Consider the following 16,189-nt stretch of genomic DNA (forward strand, 5'->3'; position numbering starts at 1 on the left):
ATTTTTGTTTTGGATTTTCCTCACAAATTATTCTAAATTATTTTTCAGGAACATTCTAACAGCACCAACACCAACAACAAAAAAATGTGGGTTACAGAAAAATGCATTTGAATGGTTTGTCCCCTCCTGTCTTCTCTGATTGTACTGTTTATGTACATACTTCATGTACATGTACACAGACACAACCTTATATCCTGCTATTTAAACGAGGGGTCCTGTGCGGTATTATTTTTTCAGTAGTCACTTCTGTGTTGGCAGAATATTTCAAACACACCATAGCCTCGGCTCTTGTCTTCTTGAGAACTGTGCTCATTACTTCAATATTTTCTCACCCTTCTCTGGTTCCTGCTACAGTTAAGGTCTTCTGGGCTTGAGTGTGAAAGTGAAGTCAGAGTTTCACTCCCCCCCCCAGTTTCCCCTCCCGTTGAGCAAAACATTTTGTCGTGTTCTGGTCAGCTGCTTTCCAGTGAGTACGCTATGGTTCGAAGCGGCGGGGGAAAGGTCAGGCGTTGGGAGCCACACAGCGTGGCAGCAGTACTGAGGTGACATATAACCTGTAACCATGGCGCCTAGTAGGAAGCAGCTGGCCCCACCCTCACGGACAGACTAGCACCGTGTCGGGAGAGAGCGGGCTGCCATGGAGCAGGGCCTCCGCAGCTCTTGACTCTTTCTGTGTGCAAGCGTTTCCTTTTCTGCTCAGTGTGCTGTGGCCCAGCCATGGAGAGTGTTCCAGGGTGGACCATCCAGCTACCAGACTCCTGAGGTAAATAAATGTCCTTCCATATGAAGTCCTTCTCTTCTCTTGATTTGCAGCTATGGACAAGATCTTTGTTTTAGCATGTTTATCTTAAAGCCCGCAGGCTTCCTTACCCGCGGCGGAGACCGCTGACAAATGAATTAAAAGCTGGGCAAACCATAAAGCCTTACGTAATTCTGTAGTGTTTTTTTTTTTTAAAGTCGTGTGCAGGGCAGGTTTATGACACTGTCCATACTCACTATGCTGGAATGCCTGTATTAAAGTGTGTCGTCAAGATGGGCATGGTGCCAGGCACTGTAACCCAGCACGCAGGAGGCTGAACAGGAGGGCCAGGGGCTTGAGGCAGCCTGGGCTACATAGTGAAAACTTGCCTTAAAATAAACAACAAACAAATAAATAAATCTAAAAATAAAAGTGTGTTTCTAAGCTGAAACACACCACCAATGAGGATGCCTTTCAGCGTGGTGGCTGCCAGGTAAGTTATAACACTGTATTAGCTCTAACGTTCAGATCCTATAGTGCCTTGGCTATCTTTCCAGGCTTTTTATAAAAATTAAGTACCTCGGAGGAAAGGCCAGCCATGTGAGCTGTGAAAAGAAGAACCCCGTCCTCATCACGTTCAAATGTTTCACTAGTTTCCACCCACCTCACTTTTCCACGTAAGATGTGGTGCGCCTAGGAAACCACAGTCACATCCTCTCCGGAGAGGTCAGCAGAACCTGAATGTTTCCCTCAGGTGCCCTCTTCTACCAACAGTTCTACCAGTGAAGATGGTGATTTCATGTCGAAAATGCTTCTAACAAGAAATTGGACAAGTTAAAAACGTGTTTATTGGTGGCTGAGTGCATAACTCAGTGGTGACACTGTGTTCTCAGACTGCGTGAAGCCCGGTGTTCAATCCCCAGTATATAACACAGTTACTAAGAAATACCAGAAAGGACAGTTAGCACTGGCTGTAGAAGAGCCTTAATTAATTCAAAGTCCCTCTCCCAAATTTTTAGCAAAATTAAAGGAGAAGTTCAGTAAGAAAGCAAAGGTTTTAAATAAATAGGAGCTAATACATCTAGAAGGAAGGATAGAATTTAAAAAGCCACATTTAAGAACTTATTTAGGCGAGGATCACCAAGATCAGAAGGTTGTTGTCACACTGTGTCCTGACACTCTGAAAGATTTATTAAATGAAGGAAAATGTGTTTCTAATGAAGCAGTACACTAGTGAGCCCTAAGTTGGGTGACCCAGTGTCATCCTCACTGGGTAGAGCAGCCTGACGTTAAGACTCCCCAGGGATGTGGCAGCATTCAGCTAATATTAAAAACAAAAAGAAAAACAAGAACAACAAGAACAACAACAACAAAAAATCAAGCTGAGGCATAGGCAGACAAATACAGATTATGAGACATTCTACCTAATGCCTGTCAGGTGCTCTTCCAAAAGAGTTCTGGGTTGGGGAGCCAGGTGAGCCTGTAAACACGAGGACCCAAGTTTAATCCTCAGAACGCCATGTGGAAAGCCAGGTGTGGAGTCGTGAACTTGTAAAATCCCAGCCCTGGGGAGGTAGAGCTGGGCAGATCCCCAAGGCTTACAGGCCGCAGTCGAGCCTGAACAGAGAGCTCCCCAAAACAAACAAACAGACACCGACAACTAAAACAAAGTGAATGGCACCTGAGGAAGATGACATCCTAGGATGTCCTGTGGCCTACATACACACGTGGCCACACACACACAAAACTGAATAATTTAGGTCAGGAATATAAAGATATTCTGTCTAATATTCTTTGAACCTTCTGTAAATTTGAGTGTTTTCAGTGCAGAGTTGGAAGATGTTTTACGTTTATTTTGGTGGTGTTCCAAGCCAGGGGTAGGATGACTCAGCCAAAGCAGGCACCCCCAATCCCAACAGTCAGTAACCAGTTCATTGCTGATGTCTGTCTACATTAGCTAAACAGATCCAGATGTAAAACCAGGGAAAATGTTCAAGAAACCTTCAGCTCTCAAAGGTCTTGTGTGCACGGATCTGTTCCTGGCAGTGTTCTGTGTCCCCTCCCACTAATCCCGGTGACCCCACACTGAACTACTTCCAAAGCAGCTCACACTTTCCAGATGAAGTCTCTGCTTGTACCATCTCCTTGGCCTGGAAGGCTGTCCTCACTGTATTTATTGCTTGTCAAGAATCACAATCTTTGTTTTCTTCCCCTTTGAAAGTTCTGCTTTTTTTTTTTCCCCCTACAATTGGAAGCAGTCACACCTACTGCGTGCTCCTAATACTTCTCTTAAAACACAAACCATTCTCTCGCATCCTGGTCACCGTGTAACAGTGTGTTCCCACATCAGGGAAGCTCTATCATCTCGGTCACAGTGGGTAAGAGACAGAGTTCCTAGGATGCCGTGCGGGGACTTAGGACTCCATGCCTGCTTTCTCCCGAACCCTGTGGCTTGAGGCCACATCCCTCAGTGAACCAATCCATAGTATAAGCCCCTTTTAGCAATGGATTCCTGGGCAGGCTGGATCCATGTCCGACAATGTGACAGGCGACGTGGAGATGCAAAAACACTTGCCCAACTTGCTGGCAACCTGGAACCTTGAACTCTCCCAGCGCCCTCAGTTTTGCTGATGGCTCACCAGACTATCACACCAGCTGTTTTCCACCTGCTCACGAAGTTTAGCCTCTTAAATTGTTTTCCTTTTATTGAAAATGGATTCTGTTTTCCCCATACTATATCCTGGTTATGGCTTCCCCTCTCTCTACTTCTCCCAGTTTCTCCCCACCTCCCCTTGCCACCCAGAGCCACCTCCCCCCTCTCTCATTAGAAGAACACAGTCTTCTAAGGGATATTAATAAAATATGACAAAACATAATAAGACCAAAACCATCACATCGGAATTGCATAGGACAAACAAAAGAAAAAGAGCCCAAGAGAAGGCACAAGAATCAGAGACCCACTCATTCGCACACTCAGGCATCCCATAAAAACATTAAACTGGAAGCCTTAACGTGCACACCAGCCCCTTGCGGGCCCTGTGCACGCTGCCTCGGTCTGTGAGTTCATATGAGCTTTGATCATGATGATTTAGAGGCCCTTGTTTCCCCAGAGTCCTCCCTTCCTTCCGGCTCTTACACTCTTTTTGCCTCCTTTTCCATGGGTTCCCTGAGCCCTGAGGGGAGGAACTTGAGGGAGACATCCCATTTAGGGCTGAGTGTTCCAAGGTCTCTTGCCCTGCATAGTTTTTGGCTGTGGGTCTCTGTATTTGTTCCCATCTGCTGTAGGAGGAAGCTGATGATGAATTTAGCTTCTTTTTATAATTTAGGAAAACAAACCCCTGGCCTCTGTCCTGTAAAAAAAAAAAAAAAAAAAAATTACAAAAACAAAAAAATGCATGCATTTGGCTGACTTTGGGAGAACAAGAAAGACTTTCATAGTGAAACTCTAGGACTTTGCTGCAAGGAGGCTCCCCCTGCTTTTGCTGACTGAGGGCCCAGCAACCCCATCTTACTGGCTCCTCTTCCCCTTCCTCTTTACCCCTCCCCCACCCCTCCCCAGCCAATCTCCCCAGCACTTTTATTCCATGATAGTAAACCGAACCAAGCAGTAGCACCAGTGGGCCCAGCAGTTCCCTCCTCTGGAGCAATCTGATGAACAGTGGTTGAGAAAATCTTTTGAACGCCCATCTTAAATCCTCTCAGTGTGCCGCCCAGTTCTACACCTTGGCGTTCTGTTTCACGCTGTTGTGGAATGCTGTCCCCTGAATACGGCAGCCACTGCCACGTTAATCAGAGCGGCTGCACGGGAGACCCACAGGAGCAGGCATATTGACATTCCTTTATCGTGGGAGGTGGGCCGGTCATTAGGCCTCTACCTGAGATGGTCTTAGGAGATGCTGAGGAAGTCGGAGGGGGAAGGGCTTAGGGAAGAGAGTATCGAGGGTTGGAGCATGGGGTTCTGTCATGCAGCTACGGAGAAGCTGTCATCTATGGTGGGATGGGCTTTTTGGTGATAGGGCTGTTTGGGGGGTTACCAAGGAACCTTCACTCATGCTCCCGGGAGCCAGCTAAGTCAACTTGTGGGTTCATCAAACTGACTTGGGTTACCTTGGTCCATCGTCATTGATGTCCTGTCTGAGTGAACCAACACTCGAGTCTCCCCAGGAAAATTCACGGCCACAAATGTCTTAGGCTACACTGTTCTTTCTGTTCCGCATGCATGACTGTTCTTCAGGCTCCCAGAGGGCTCTCCCTCTCTCCCTAAGACAGCCGGGCAGTGCCCTCACCTGTCAGGAGGCAGGCCGGGGACTCCCAGGCTCTTGGCTTCTTACTCCAAAACTGAAATGAAGGCTCACACAGGTTTTCAAAAGTCACAAGGAACGTTTATGCAAAGCAATGGGCCAGGTCGGATACGCTGTCAAGAGGGACAGCAGGCCACATGGGTGAAGGTCCCCGTTGTTGTTTGGGGGCTTAATTTCATGGCGTTCAAAATAAGAGTGTGCTTACCAGACATGCAGTTAGGGCTGTCCTTTGTTGAGATTCAAGTTTGTATCACCAAAAGCCTTTGTTTGATGTGTTTGCCCTTTTCTACAAGGCAAACATATATATATACACACACACAAACACACACCCAATTCTGAATAAGTGCAAGATGGCAGATAGAGGATTCTCCCTAAAAGTGCACTTAGAGGGCAGAGTTTGCCTTATTACACATGCTCCCCAACCAGTTAAGGCCAGACCAGCCATCCTTTCTTTGTACCTGGATATACTTGGGGACATATTTGTAGACACTCTCTGAGTTTGGTGGTCATTAGGGGGAGCTGTGTGAACCTGAAGCTGGATGTGGTGGGGCCCTAGGTGGCCAATCCTATTGCTAGCGTATCGCTGTGTAAAGCTTTGCATGTTCCTTGTGCAGGAAGGGGAGAGGCTCAGGCTGTCAAGCGCGTTGTGAGAAGCGTGGTGTTCGCATAGGCAGAACCTAGTGGAGTCCCAGGTTGGGGACCTATTCCCTGTGCTGGCCTGCCTCAGGCTCCCAGTGGCAGGCCTCACCACAGCGCTTTCCCTTTCTTGGTTAGGATGAGCTGTGGTACCCCATATGTCTCCCCGCCCAGGTTGTGGGCTTCTGGGGAGTAAGCCCCGCATCTCCTTGATGTCTAGGCTTCCAGTTTCTATATTAGAGTTTCATCAGCGTCATGCTTGCTAAATGAATCCTCCACAAATCGAGTAATTGTAAACCCCAGACTTGAGAGTATGGGCTTGTTTGTTTGTTTGTTTGTTCTTTAAAGAAAACATGCATTAGCTAACTGTCAGCTGTTTCAGAGAAATTCCTCCTAACTTGGCACATGTCTGAATCTCAAAGAGCTGAAGAGAACAGTTACCTAGATGGCACAGGTGTTCATCAGGTCAGTTATCTGAGAGGCTCTAAGTTGAAACACGAAAATGATGAAGAACGCGCCTCGGTGGCTGGAACGGCACATCCCCCTGGCTAGCCCCACTGCTGGTAGCAGGTGGCACCTTCCTGGTCTCCTGGTTTCCGCTTACTACTCCTCTGTTTGCTGTTTGTTCAGCAGCGAGGCTGAGTGGTAATGCGTCAGCAGGGCACGGTGACATCACTCATACTGTTAACAGTCGATCATGAAGGTGTGAGTGACACACATGTGACACACAGGCCCCTGGCGTGTGCATCCATCCTGGGAGCAAGGATGCCAGGGATAGTTCATGATTTTCATCGTGCAATTGTTGGTCAATTAAAAAAGTCTTTATCAAGATGACAGGCCGCAGATGGGTTTAATTTTAATGGGTTATTCATGGAGTCCTGTAACCAGCACCACAATCCAGTCTCAGAACATTTTCATCACTCCCAAACCAGGCCCCTCTCCAATGTTTGTCCCACCCTCCAGCTGGCTTCAGGCAAGCACTGACCTGCTTTTCTTTTTCTGTATATTTGCCTGTCCTGAACTTTATGTCACTGGGATCGTGTGTGGCGTTTGGGGTCTGGCTTCCTTCGCTTGGGATCACGTTTTAAAGGCTTATCCGTACAATGGCACGCACCAACACTTCTTTTTCTTACCCACAAGCATTCTGCTGTAGGGATAAAAATGCATCTTATTCACACTTCCACCTTTTGGTAAATATTTGTCTTGTTTCTGAATACCGTTGCTCAGAACACTTGTGCACGAGTTTTTGTGTGGAGATAGGTTTTATTCTTAGTTATAAACCCTTAGAGAAGTGTAATTGCTGGGCCCCTATGCTAACTCTGTGCTTGACTTTCCGAGAGCCAGTCAGACTGTTTTCCAGAGTGGCTGAGCCACGTTGTTTTCCCTCCAGCATTATGTGAGGTCCGTTTTCCCATATCCTCACTCACACTTCTTGTCTCTCTTCCTGATGATAAACATCTTAGTAATATCTCATTATATACTTAAGCAACAGCTAATGATATTAATTCACTGTTGAGTACATGCATTTTAGTAATTATCATATTAGACATAGCATTTTCATTTCAAAATAATAATTACTATATAATTGTATTATTATAAATTCATTATTATTATTATTATTATTATTATTATTATTATTATTATTGGGTATATATGTGCCAAAGTTCATGCGTGGAGGACAGCTTTGTGGAGGTTATTTTTCCTTCTCCCGCTATGTGTGTTCTAAGGATTGGGCTCTGGCCATCAAGCTTGCATGCTGAGCACTTTTATCTGTGGGACCATGTTTCCAGCCCCTGTATCTGAACTTTTAATGGTGTGTGTATGTGTGAAATGATAAGGAGCATACAGACTGAAGAGTGTCTTATTAGCAAGTGACCTTTTGTAGCTAAGATTTGAAAATCCTAGCTTGGGTACAGAAGCAAACTCTTTCGGAGATCACTTCCTAGAAGAGATCCCAAAGATGATATATACTTTCTATTTTCAAGTGTAGGACACAGAAATGAACTCCACATCTCTTGGTGTTTTTGTTCAAAGAACTTGGTCTCTGTGGGGAAATTGCTGACCTCCTCCAGTTCTTCTAGCATGAATAAAAGAGCACTCGCATCTGGAGTGCAGGCTGTGTGTGTGTGACGGCTCCACGGGGCAGAGTCCTTGCCCTGAAAGGAGGAAGCAGGAAAAACAACATGTCCTAGCAAAAGGCTTCACAGTCGCAAGAACATGAAGAGGAGGGTTTTTTCATTTGGGGATAGTGCTCAGGATCATTAAACAAATGGAGACATCACGGTAGAACAGTGGCTGTGGTGAGAGCTTTCTCCTTTGATCTGGATCTAAAAATAAAATCTTTTCTTGAAATAAGTTATTTAAGGGGGGAAAACAAGATCTAACATCCACATAAGTCATTTTCCATTACGGCTGAAACATTGCACTTAAGATCAACAAAAATATAAAACTAGTCCTGCACATAAATACAAAAGGACAGAGCTCCAGCTCTTTCTGACACTTCTCCGATAGTGGGCCTTGTAGTCATGGAATAGGAATTAAATCCAGCTCCTGTCAACCTGATAGGAAGCATATCTTATGGAATCCCAACAGGATCTTTAATACAAAACAAGAGCACAGAGGCTGAGGCTGTGTCTCAGGAGAGTGCTGGGCAAGCCTGGGGGCCTGCCTTCATCCTCAGCATCACCACACAAGCACACACACACTCAGCAGGCTAGCACCTGCAAGCCTGTTAGCTCACGAGCCCATCGGTGCTTATCAGAGGGTTGTGTCCATCATTTCTTGGGGAAACTGCTGAGAACCACATACACTTTAAATAGCGGAAGGGCTAGGAGATGCAATCTGCTATTTTCTTTGATCTTAAACTTGAAAAAAAAAAGTGGGTGATTGGTGGTTGCTTGTGTCTCTAGATCTTTTAATCAAGATCTGTTCCATTTCTCTTTCAAACACTAGACTTTTGAAATGAACTAAATTTAGGCTTTTAGGGTAGAAATAAGCAAGAACCAACTGGCAGATTTATTAGCTGCATCAAGTGTTTTCAGGTAAGTCAGAGCACTTGGTTCAGATAGCATCTGAACACAGCTAGAGTAGAAACAGGTGATTTATTTTTAAAATTTATTTATTTATTTTTATTAATTACAGCTTATTCACTTTGTATCCCAGCTGTAGCCCCCTCCTCCACCCCCTCCCAATCCCACCCTCCCTCTTCCTTCTCCTATGCCCCTTCCCCAGTCCACTGATAGGGGAGGTTCTTCTCCCTTTCCTTCTGACCCTAGCCTATTAGGTCTCATCAGGACTGGCTGCATTGTCTCCTCTGTGGCCTGGTAAGGCTATTCCCCACTCAGGGGGAGGTGATTAAAGAGCCAGCCACTGAGTTCATGTCAGAGACAGCTCCTGTTCCCATTACTAGGGCACCTTCTTGGACACTGAGCTGCCACGGGCTACATTTGTGCAGGGGTTCTAGGATATCTCCATGCATGGTCTTTGGTTGGAGTATCAGTCTCAGAAAAGACCCCCTGGGCCCAGATTTTTTGGTTCTGTTTTTCTCCTTGTGGAGCTCCTGTCCCCTCCAGGTCTTTCTATCTTGCTCTTCTTTCATAAGATTCCCTGTACTCTGCCCAAAGTGTGGCTATGAGTCTCAGCATCTGCTTTGATACCCTGCAGGGTAGAGTCTTTCAGAGGCCCTCTGTGGTAGGCTCCTGTCCTGTTGCCTATTTTCTCCCTTTTCCGATGCCATCTCTCCAGCCCCCCCCCCCCCCCCGGTGATTTCTTAAGGAGTTTTCTAGCTCTGGGGCTCTGTAGCTTTTTTTTTTTTTTCCAAAATATTGAGACAACTGAAATGGGTTTTTAAAAATGATTTAATAGTGACTAATACTAGTAATTTTCTTACCAAAGTAAGCCCATGCTTTGTTAGATATGAAGAGGTGTGACCCAGCAGATAGTTTTATTTAGCCTGTATAAATGATCGCTCTTCTATGCTATTAGTTTGTACAAATAGCTCTTGGATACATCCCACATTAAATTGTAATCACAACATGATCTTTCTATTGTTAGGGCATGAGTATTCTTACCAAACACAGAAGACTGAAGGAACTTTCTCTGTCCGAGTGTTTCAACATCACTGACACTGGAATTCGGGTAAGATGGTTAGGGTTTTCTGCAAAATGGTTAAGAGTAAAAATTAAGCTCCGGGCTGGGTGTGGTGGCGCACACCTTTAATTCCAGCATTCTGGAAGCAGAGGCAGGGGGATCTCTGTGAATTTGAGACCAGCCTGGTCTATAAAGTGAGTCCAGGTCAGCCAGGGCTCTGTTATATAGAGAAACAAAGCAAAAAACAAAACAAAACAAAAAAACTCCAATTGAATAATCTTTGTAAGTTACAATAGAAAAAAGTAACAGGAGCCAACTCACATATGGGACTGGGACTAGGCCACAGTCAACTCTGGGTGCCATGATTTGAAGTTAAAATGCTGCTCACAGGCTGCTGTTTGCGCATTGAACATTGGTCCTTGGCTTGGAGTGCTGTTTTGAAGGCCTTGGAGTCTCTTTAGGAGGTGCAGCCTGGCTGGTGGAGTAGGCCACTTCTGCAGCTCTTGAAGTTTAGACCTAGCTCTAGGTCTAGCCTGGCTCCACTCCGTGTGAAGAATGCAGTCTCCGCCATGCTGGGTCACAATGAATGCTGTCCTCACCGTGGACTGGCGTTTCTCTGAAACCGTGAGCCAGCACTTCCTGCCTTCCTCCCTTAAACAGCTTTTCTCGGGTATTTTTGGTTCACTGTAACACAAAGGAAAACTGTGGTGGTTTGAACAGGAACGGCCCCGATAGATTCATATGTTTGAATGCTTGGCCATAGGGAGTGGCACTGTTAGGAGGTGTGGCTTTATCGGAGGAGGTGTGGCCTTCTTAGAGGAAGTGTGTCACTATGGAGGTGGGGCTTAGATATCTCACACGGTGAAACTACGCCCAGTGTGAAAACACATCCAGTTTCCTCCCGGCTGCCCTCAGATCAAGCTGTAGAACTCCCAGATCCTCTGCCAGCACCATGTTCGACCGCACTCTGCCATGATTCCTGTCATAATGATAATGGAGTAAGCCCCTGAAACTGTAAGGCAGCCCCAACTTGACCAGCCTTGGTCAAGGTGCCTCGTCACAGCGGTGAAGCCCTAAGACAGAAGCTAACATACTACACTGGCTCGTAGCCAGGTCTCTATGGCCTGAGGTGCCAAGGAGGCCTTGTGTTCTCATTCTTCTCCATCCTCTCTCCCACCTTCGTGTCAGACTCATAGGATGCACAGGGGCATTTACTTGGGGAGTCATAAATGTCTGTGTGGCCCAAAATCCTCGCCTATAGAGAACATAGTATATAAAATAGAAAAAATTAGAATACTATATAACCTTATCTGCGGGAGTTTAGACTTTCTATCAGATTATCTAACAGTTTGGAGTTTAAGTTATGCGAACACGGTTTGCAGTATACTTCAGTGGGATGGACAGCATGGGCTAAGTGATGGAGTAAGATGAGTTGTTATGAGCTCTATTCATACGTTAATCCTTCAGAAGGATAAGGGCCTGTAGGCATGGCATGAGTAACACAAAGGAGACCGTAAGGTTGCACAGGGCATATAAGCCACAATGGATTTTTTTTTTTAAGTACCTTAAGCATCTAAATGAGCAAGCAAGAGAGGAAGAGATAAGGAAGAAATGAAAAGTCCACATGTGGAAACTGTTAACTCATTGAAAGCGTAACATTAAAGTGTGTTGGGAGTTTAAAACCCCCAAAACGTAGGAAAACATTAGACTAAGTAGGAAGAACGGAAAGCGTGGAAGGGAAGGAAGGAGGGACACTACCTTACAGGGATAAAAAGTTAATTCCACAAGTGAGTGGGTAATACAAGTGATAGCTGAGAAGTCTGCAGAACACAGAAATGTTCCTGAGCACAGCAACTCTGAAGATGACTTATCAAGAAGTTTTAAAAGACTAATTGAGCAGTGTTGGAATCACATGCAGACTGAAGTGCTATGAAGGCCTGCAGGACAGCCCATGCTTAGACCCTAGCATAGAATTACGTATGTTTGGAGCCAAAGGAAGCTCAGAAACAGCTAAACCAATTTTCTGGTTTTAAAGATTAGAATACTAAAGGCTGAGGGGTTACAACTGATTGAGGTCTCATATCTTGTCAGGAAAGCAGCTTAAGCTCAGTCTTATGAAAATGAAGGGTAGAAATGGGGAATTACTCTTCCAAACGGTTGATTGGTAACAAGGCTTAGTCCCCACTGTTCTGTTTAGTTCTGCTTTGTTTTATCCTGTGTCTCGACAATGCTATAGTGTAAGAGGAAAGTGTAACACCATTACGACTCTTCTTTAAAAGCTGTGGTATGAAGCAAGGTCAATGTCTTCTAAGTTTAGTCCTTGGTGCCAACTCTGCCTAGTAGAGCCAAGTTATTCAGAAAACTGAATACTGCTTCAAGAGCCCAGAAAGAATTGAAAACTTCCATGGGACAAGATTATAACTCTATAATACAAGGAATTACAAATGCTTAGGTACATGTAACCTGTTGTGAAAAAAAGTATTCCTGTAATTGTCAATTGTGGCTTAACTGAAAGGTTAAACGTGTATTACACAAAGCCTTAACCATTGGCATGATACAGTCAGACTTTCAAAAAAAAAAAAAAAAACCTGAAAAGGTGACAGATCAAAGATTTTTAAAACAAAACAGCCAAGTATCATTGAAAATAAGTGTGTCACTAAGATGATCCAGTATTAATGCAACATTTTACCATTATGAATGATGTCTTACATTGTTTTTGACAAGTCTTAGTTCCACACACATACACACACACATCTGTTAACAATAATTTTTGCATGTATTTATGAGATATATAGAAATATATATATAGAAATATATGAGAAATATAGTGCCATATTTTAATAATGTTTATGTATAGTGTGAAGACATCTACTTAACTACTCCATCACTCATTTGTCCATTTATCCATGGCCAGGAGTAAGATTTGTATCATATAGTGCCTGGCAGAGCCCAGCTGGGAAGCCATACTCAGTGACATGACTCTAGTTTGCTTGAGAGAAACACTGTTTATTTGAACTAGTAGCACTAGTAGCAGCAGCAACTGCATCAGCAGGAGTTCATTTGTGGGTAATTATAAAATGTTAAATAAATACTTATTGAATGAATAAAGACCAAGAAGAAAAATAAAAAATATTGACATTTCTAATACTGAGTTACATTCCTTAGAGAGGGGGCAGTTGTGTTTGACCAGTGACTGAATCTTTCAGAAGTAGTCTAATGTGCTGTTGTGATGTTAGCCTCTAAGTACACATCACTTTAAAAAAAATGCTTCCTGGGATGAGGCCAAGGCTTAGAATCAAGAAAACATCCCTTTCCGCCATTTGCTTTTGATCCTCTGGGCTCGAGGCATCTGCCCCACACTTCTAGAATGCCTGAACTTACACTGTCTATAGGTGCTCACGTGCCAATCATATGACCATACAGTGAAATGCTGCCATGCCTTTTACATTTTTGAAAGCTTAGCCTTTCAAAAAATGCTCTTTATTTTCAGTGATCTAGAGATATCTTTTTAAAAGAAGCATGGAATACAGAATTATTTCATCATTAGTCATGCAAGATCAGATGTTCTAGAAATTCAGGAAAGATTTGCTTCCTCATCATCTCTCTCTTTTTTTCTCCTCTCTGTCGTGTGTGTGTGTGTGTGTGTGTGTGTGTGTGTGTGTGTGTGTTGGCTTTTGAATAGTCCAAGCATCCACCTTGTTCAACATCTGTCCTCCCAGATTGACCTCTGGCTAGCCTATTGTAGACATGCCTGTTTGGAGTTTAAGAGGGGTTTAGTCACGAACCCTAACAGCAAAATTGTTATCACTCTCCTGTGACTCTTCCCTTCTTTTAAATGCTTTGATTCACTAACTCTTAAGTAGTTTCAAAATGTTGTTTATGCAAGACTTTCATAATTTAATGTGTATCCATTGATAACTCCACCCTCCAGTGCTAAACCGAAATTGATTCTGGTAGCCTTTGATACATCTGACTTACAATGCCAAAGATGGGCCATATGAGTCAGCTCCCCTTAGCAACAATTTTTAAAAAAAAAATCAACACAGAGTTTCCAGGATTAAGTCATGCAATAATTATCAAACTAGGAGATTTCGATAACTACACCTATTCTCCAGGGATAAAATCGTGCTCCTGGGTTGAGAAGGAAACAACAATCAAGGTTCCTGGTCAAGCTGGCCTTAATCACGGACCTCTGGTGCAGCAGAGGCTCTGGGCTGCCCTCCAGCAGGAGGTCTAGCAGGCAGACATGTTGGCTCTCTTAGCACCTGCCTCTTGCGTTCAGGGAAGCCTTTGTCTCACTCCAGATTAGTACTGGGAAATGTTAACCAAAGAGTTAACATTTGATGAAGAAGCTCCCAGACAATCCCGGGCTGTAGACTATTTTATTGATCTTAGGAGAGGAACTAAGCAATTTCTCAGTAGACTTAAAGGGGTGGTCATCTGGTGCTTGTATAAAAAGAAAGAAAGGAAGAAAGAAAGAGAGAGAAGAAAGAAAGAAAGAAAGAAAGAAAGAAAGAAAGAAAGAAAGAAAGAAAGAAAGAAAGAAGAAAGAAAGAAAGAAGAAAGAAAGAAAGAAGGAAGAAAGAGCAACAGCCATCCAACTGGGGACAATTAATAGCTTCATTTTGGAAATCCCTGCTGCACTGATCATCCATGCTAAGTACAGTCTCCTGAGCTTTACAACAAAACACCAGATGCCAGGAGACTCCAGGGATGTAGAATCGACCTGGGGACACAGGTAGCAGGGCTGTGCTGTTTCTTCATTGGCTGTGAGTGAAAGCAATGAGCTCAGCATTCTGTTGCTCTGAACGCTAATGTGTTTCCAATTATGAGCAGGCCAACAGGATTTGAAACTTGCCAGACTTTAAAGGATGTGGGATCCAACAGCTTCTCAGAGTCCCATGCTTATAAGGTTCCAAGGGATTCTGGAGTGCTGGGTACCATGTTTTCTTGGCAAAGAATCAGGTGAAGCTGAGTAACCCCCACACCAGTCCTGGCTTCCTGCCCACGCCCACTGTGAGAACCAGTGGGCAGCTGAAGTTTTGCTGCACTTCCTAAATGACCCACACATCTGTTATTTTCATGTCAAGTGTCCACCGAGAACTACAGAATGTGTTAAAAGCAAGATAATCCTTAGGAGGCCGTTTCTGCCGTATATTAGATGAAACTTGCCTCTAGTTAGACAAAAACCTGTCAGCTTGCCTGCTGGCAAAAGCAAAAAGGCATGGCAAGCAAATGTCGGGTCTCCACTTTTCTATGATCATGTGCATTGATGGCCTCTGTGACACACCCATGGGATCTGCCCATGTGTCATTACCAATGTCAGCAGGGTGCCCGCAGCATGGCTCAGAAGGGTTCTGATTTCTAATGGCTCTGTAGGGCCCATTTAGACTTTCCTTTTTAAAGCCCTCATGACATTACAGGTTAAAGGTGGTGTCCCAGGCAGACAGCTTTGGCCCATGACTCCTGAGTCTACTGCTGAGAGACAGAAGACAGCAATAGCGATGGGTGCTGCTTCTGCCAAGAGCTTCTGGAGAGCACACGTTCTTTCTGTCTTCCCAAAGCTCATGAGATATGTATAGATATTTTTATCTTCTGCTTTCAGATGAGGGAAGTTAAGATTAAGAATGTGTTATGGTCACCCAGACCTGACAGATTCCCGCTCTAAGCTTTTCTGCAAGGTTGGAAGCCCTCCTTGACTTGACATCTTTGATTCTACTGCATCCTACGGTGAAGGGCTGAAGCAGCACCAATGGTTCCTGAACTTGGTTTAGCAGAGATCCTGAGATGCAAGAGGCCATACTTAGTTGGCCATTGGTCTCAGTTGCCCTTTTCTGGAGAAGAAAAAGGACAAGAAGTAGAGAGGGTGACTGCACAAAAACCCAGCAGTTTTTCCTAAGAATTAATTATTTCCCCCGCCCTTCTTGTCATCAGGGACCCCAGGAAGGCAAGGCAATTAGACCGATTACCTTAGAGAATGAGAAGTGTGGACATCATAGCTGTCCTTTGTTCAGCCTGGTTCATTTTTATTTTGTAGATAAAAATCTAAAGCCAGAAACTATTATGATTTTTTTAAAACAAATTCTGCTTACCAAATATAATTTGATAAGAAGATATAGAAGAAGGTATAGAAGATACTTTGTTATGATCATTTTCTGCTTCCTTTGTTTTTCCAGTTCACGCTCTTTGGCCTATTGTTTTTTGTTTTTTTTTTTTCTGTTCCCCTGTTCTCCACCTGTTGATTTCTTTTTAGACACCTGCCACACTAGATATTTTGAAAATTATTCCCCTCTTTTAATCCAAATATGTAAATGGGTCTGTGACAGCAATAAGCTATTCAGCTTTTCTGATAACTAGAGGCATGCTGTTGAGAAAGTGTTTCTTAGAAAATGAACAAGACAGCTTGGGGTTAGAAGGGAATTAC

General features: G+C 44.1%; 1 protein-coding gene across 1 annotated transcript in view; it reads left to right on the forward strand.

The window, feature by feature from the left end:
- Positions 1 to 16,189, forward strand: part of Fbxl13 (F-box and leucine rich repeat protein 13) — a 195,523-nt gene that overhangs the window by 161,924 nt on the left and 17,410 nt on the right. Inside the window, exon 18 of the mRNA XM_060373954.1 lies at positions 9,730 to 9,813. Within this exon, the coding sequence (XP_060229937.1) occupies positions 9,730 to 9,813 (84 nt within the window). The remainder of the gene's footprint in view (positions 1 to 9,729; positions 9,814 to 16,189) is intronic.

The sequence above is a fragment of the Meriones unguiculatus genome, chromosome 21 (genome assembly GCF_030254825.1).
Source record: "Meriones unguiculatus strain TT.TT164.6M chromosome 21, Bangor_MerUng_6.1, whole genome shotgun sequence".
Classification (NCBI taxonomy): domain Eukaryota; kingdom Metazoa; phylum Chordata; class Mammalia; order Rodentia; family Muridae; genus Meriones; species Meriones unguiculatus.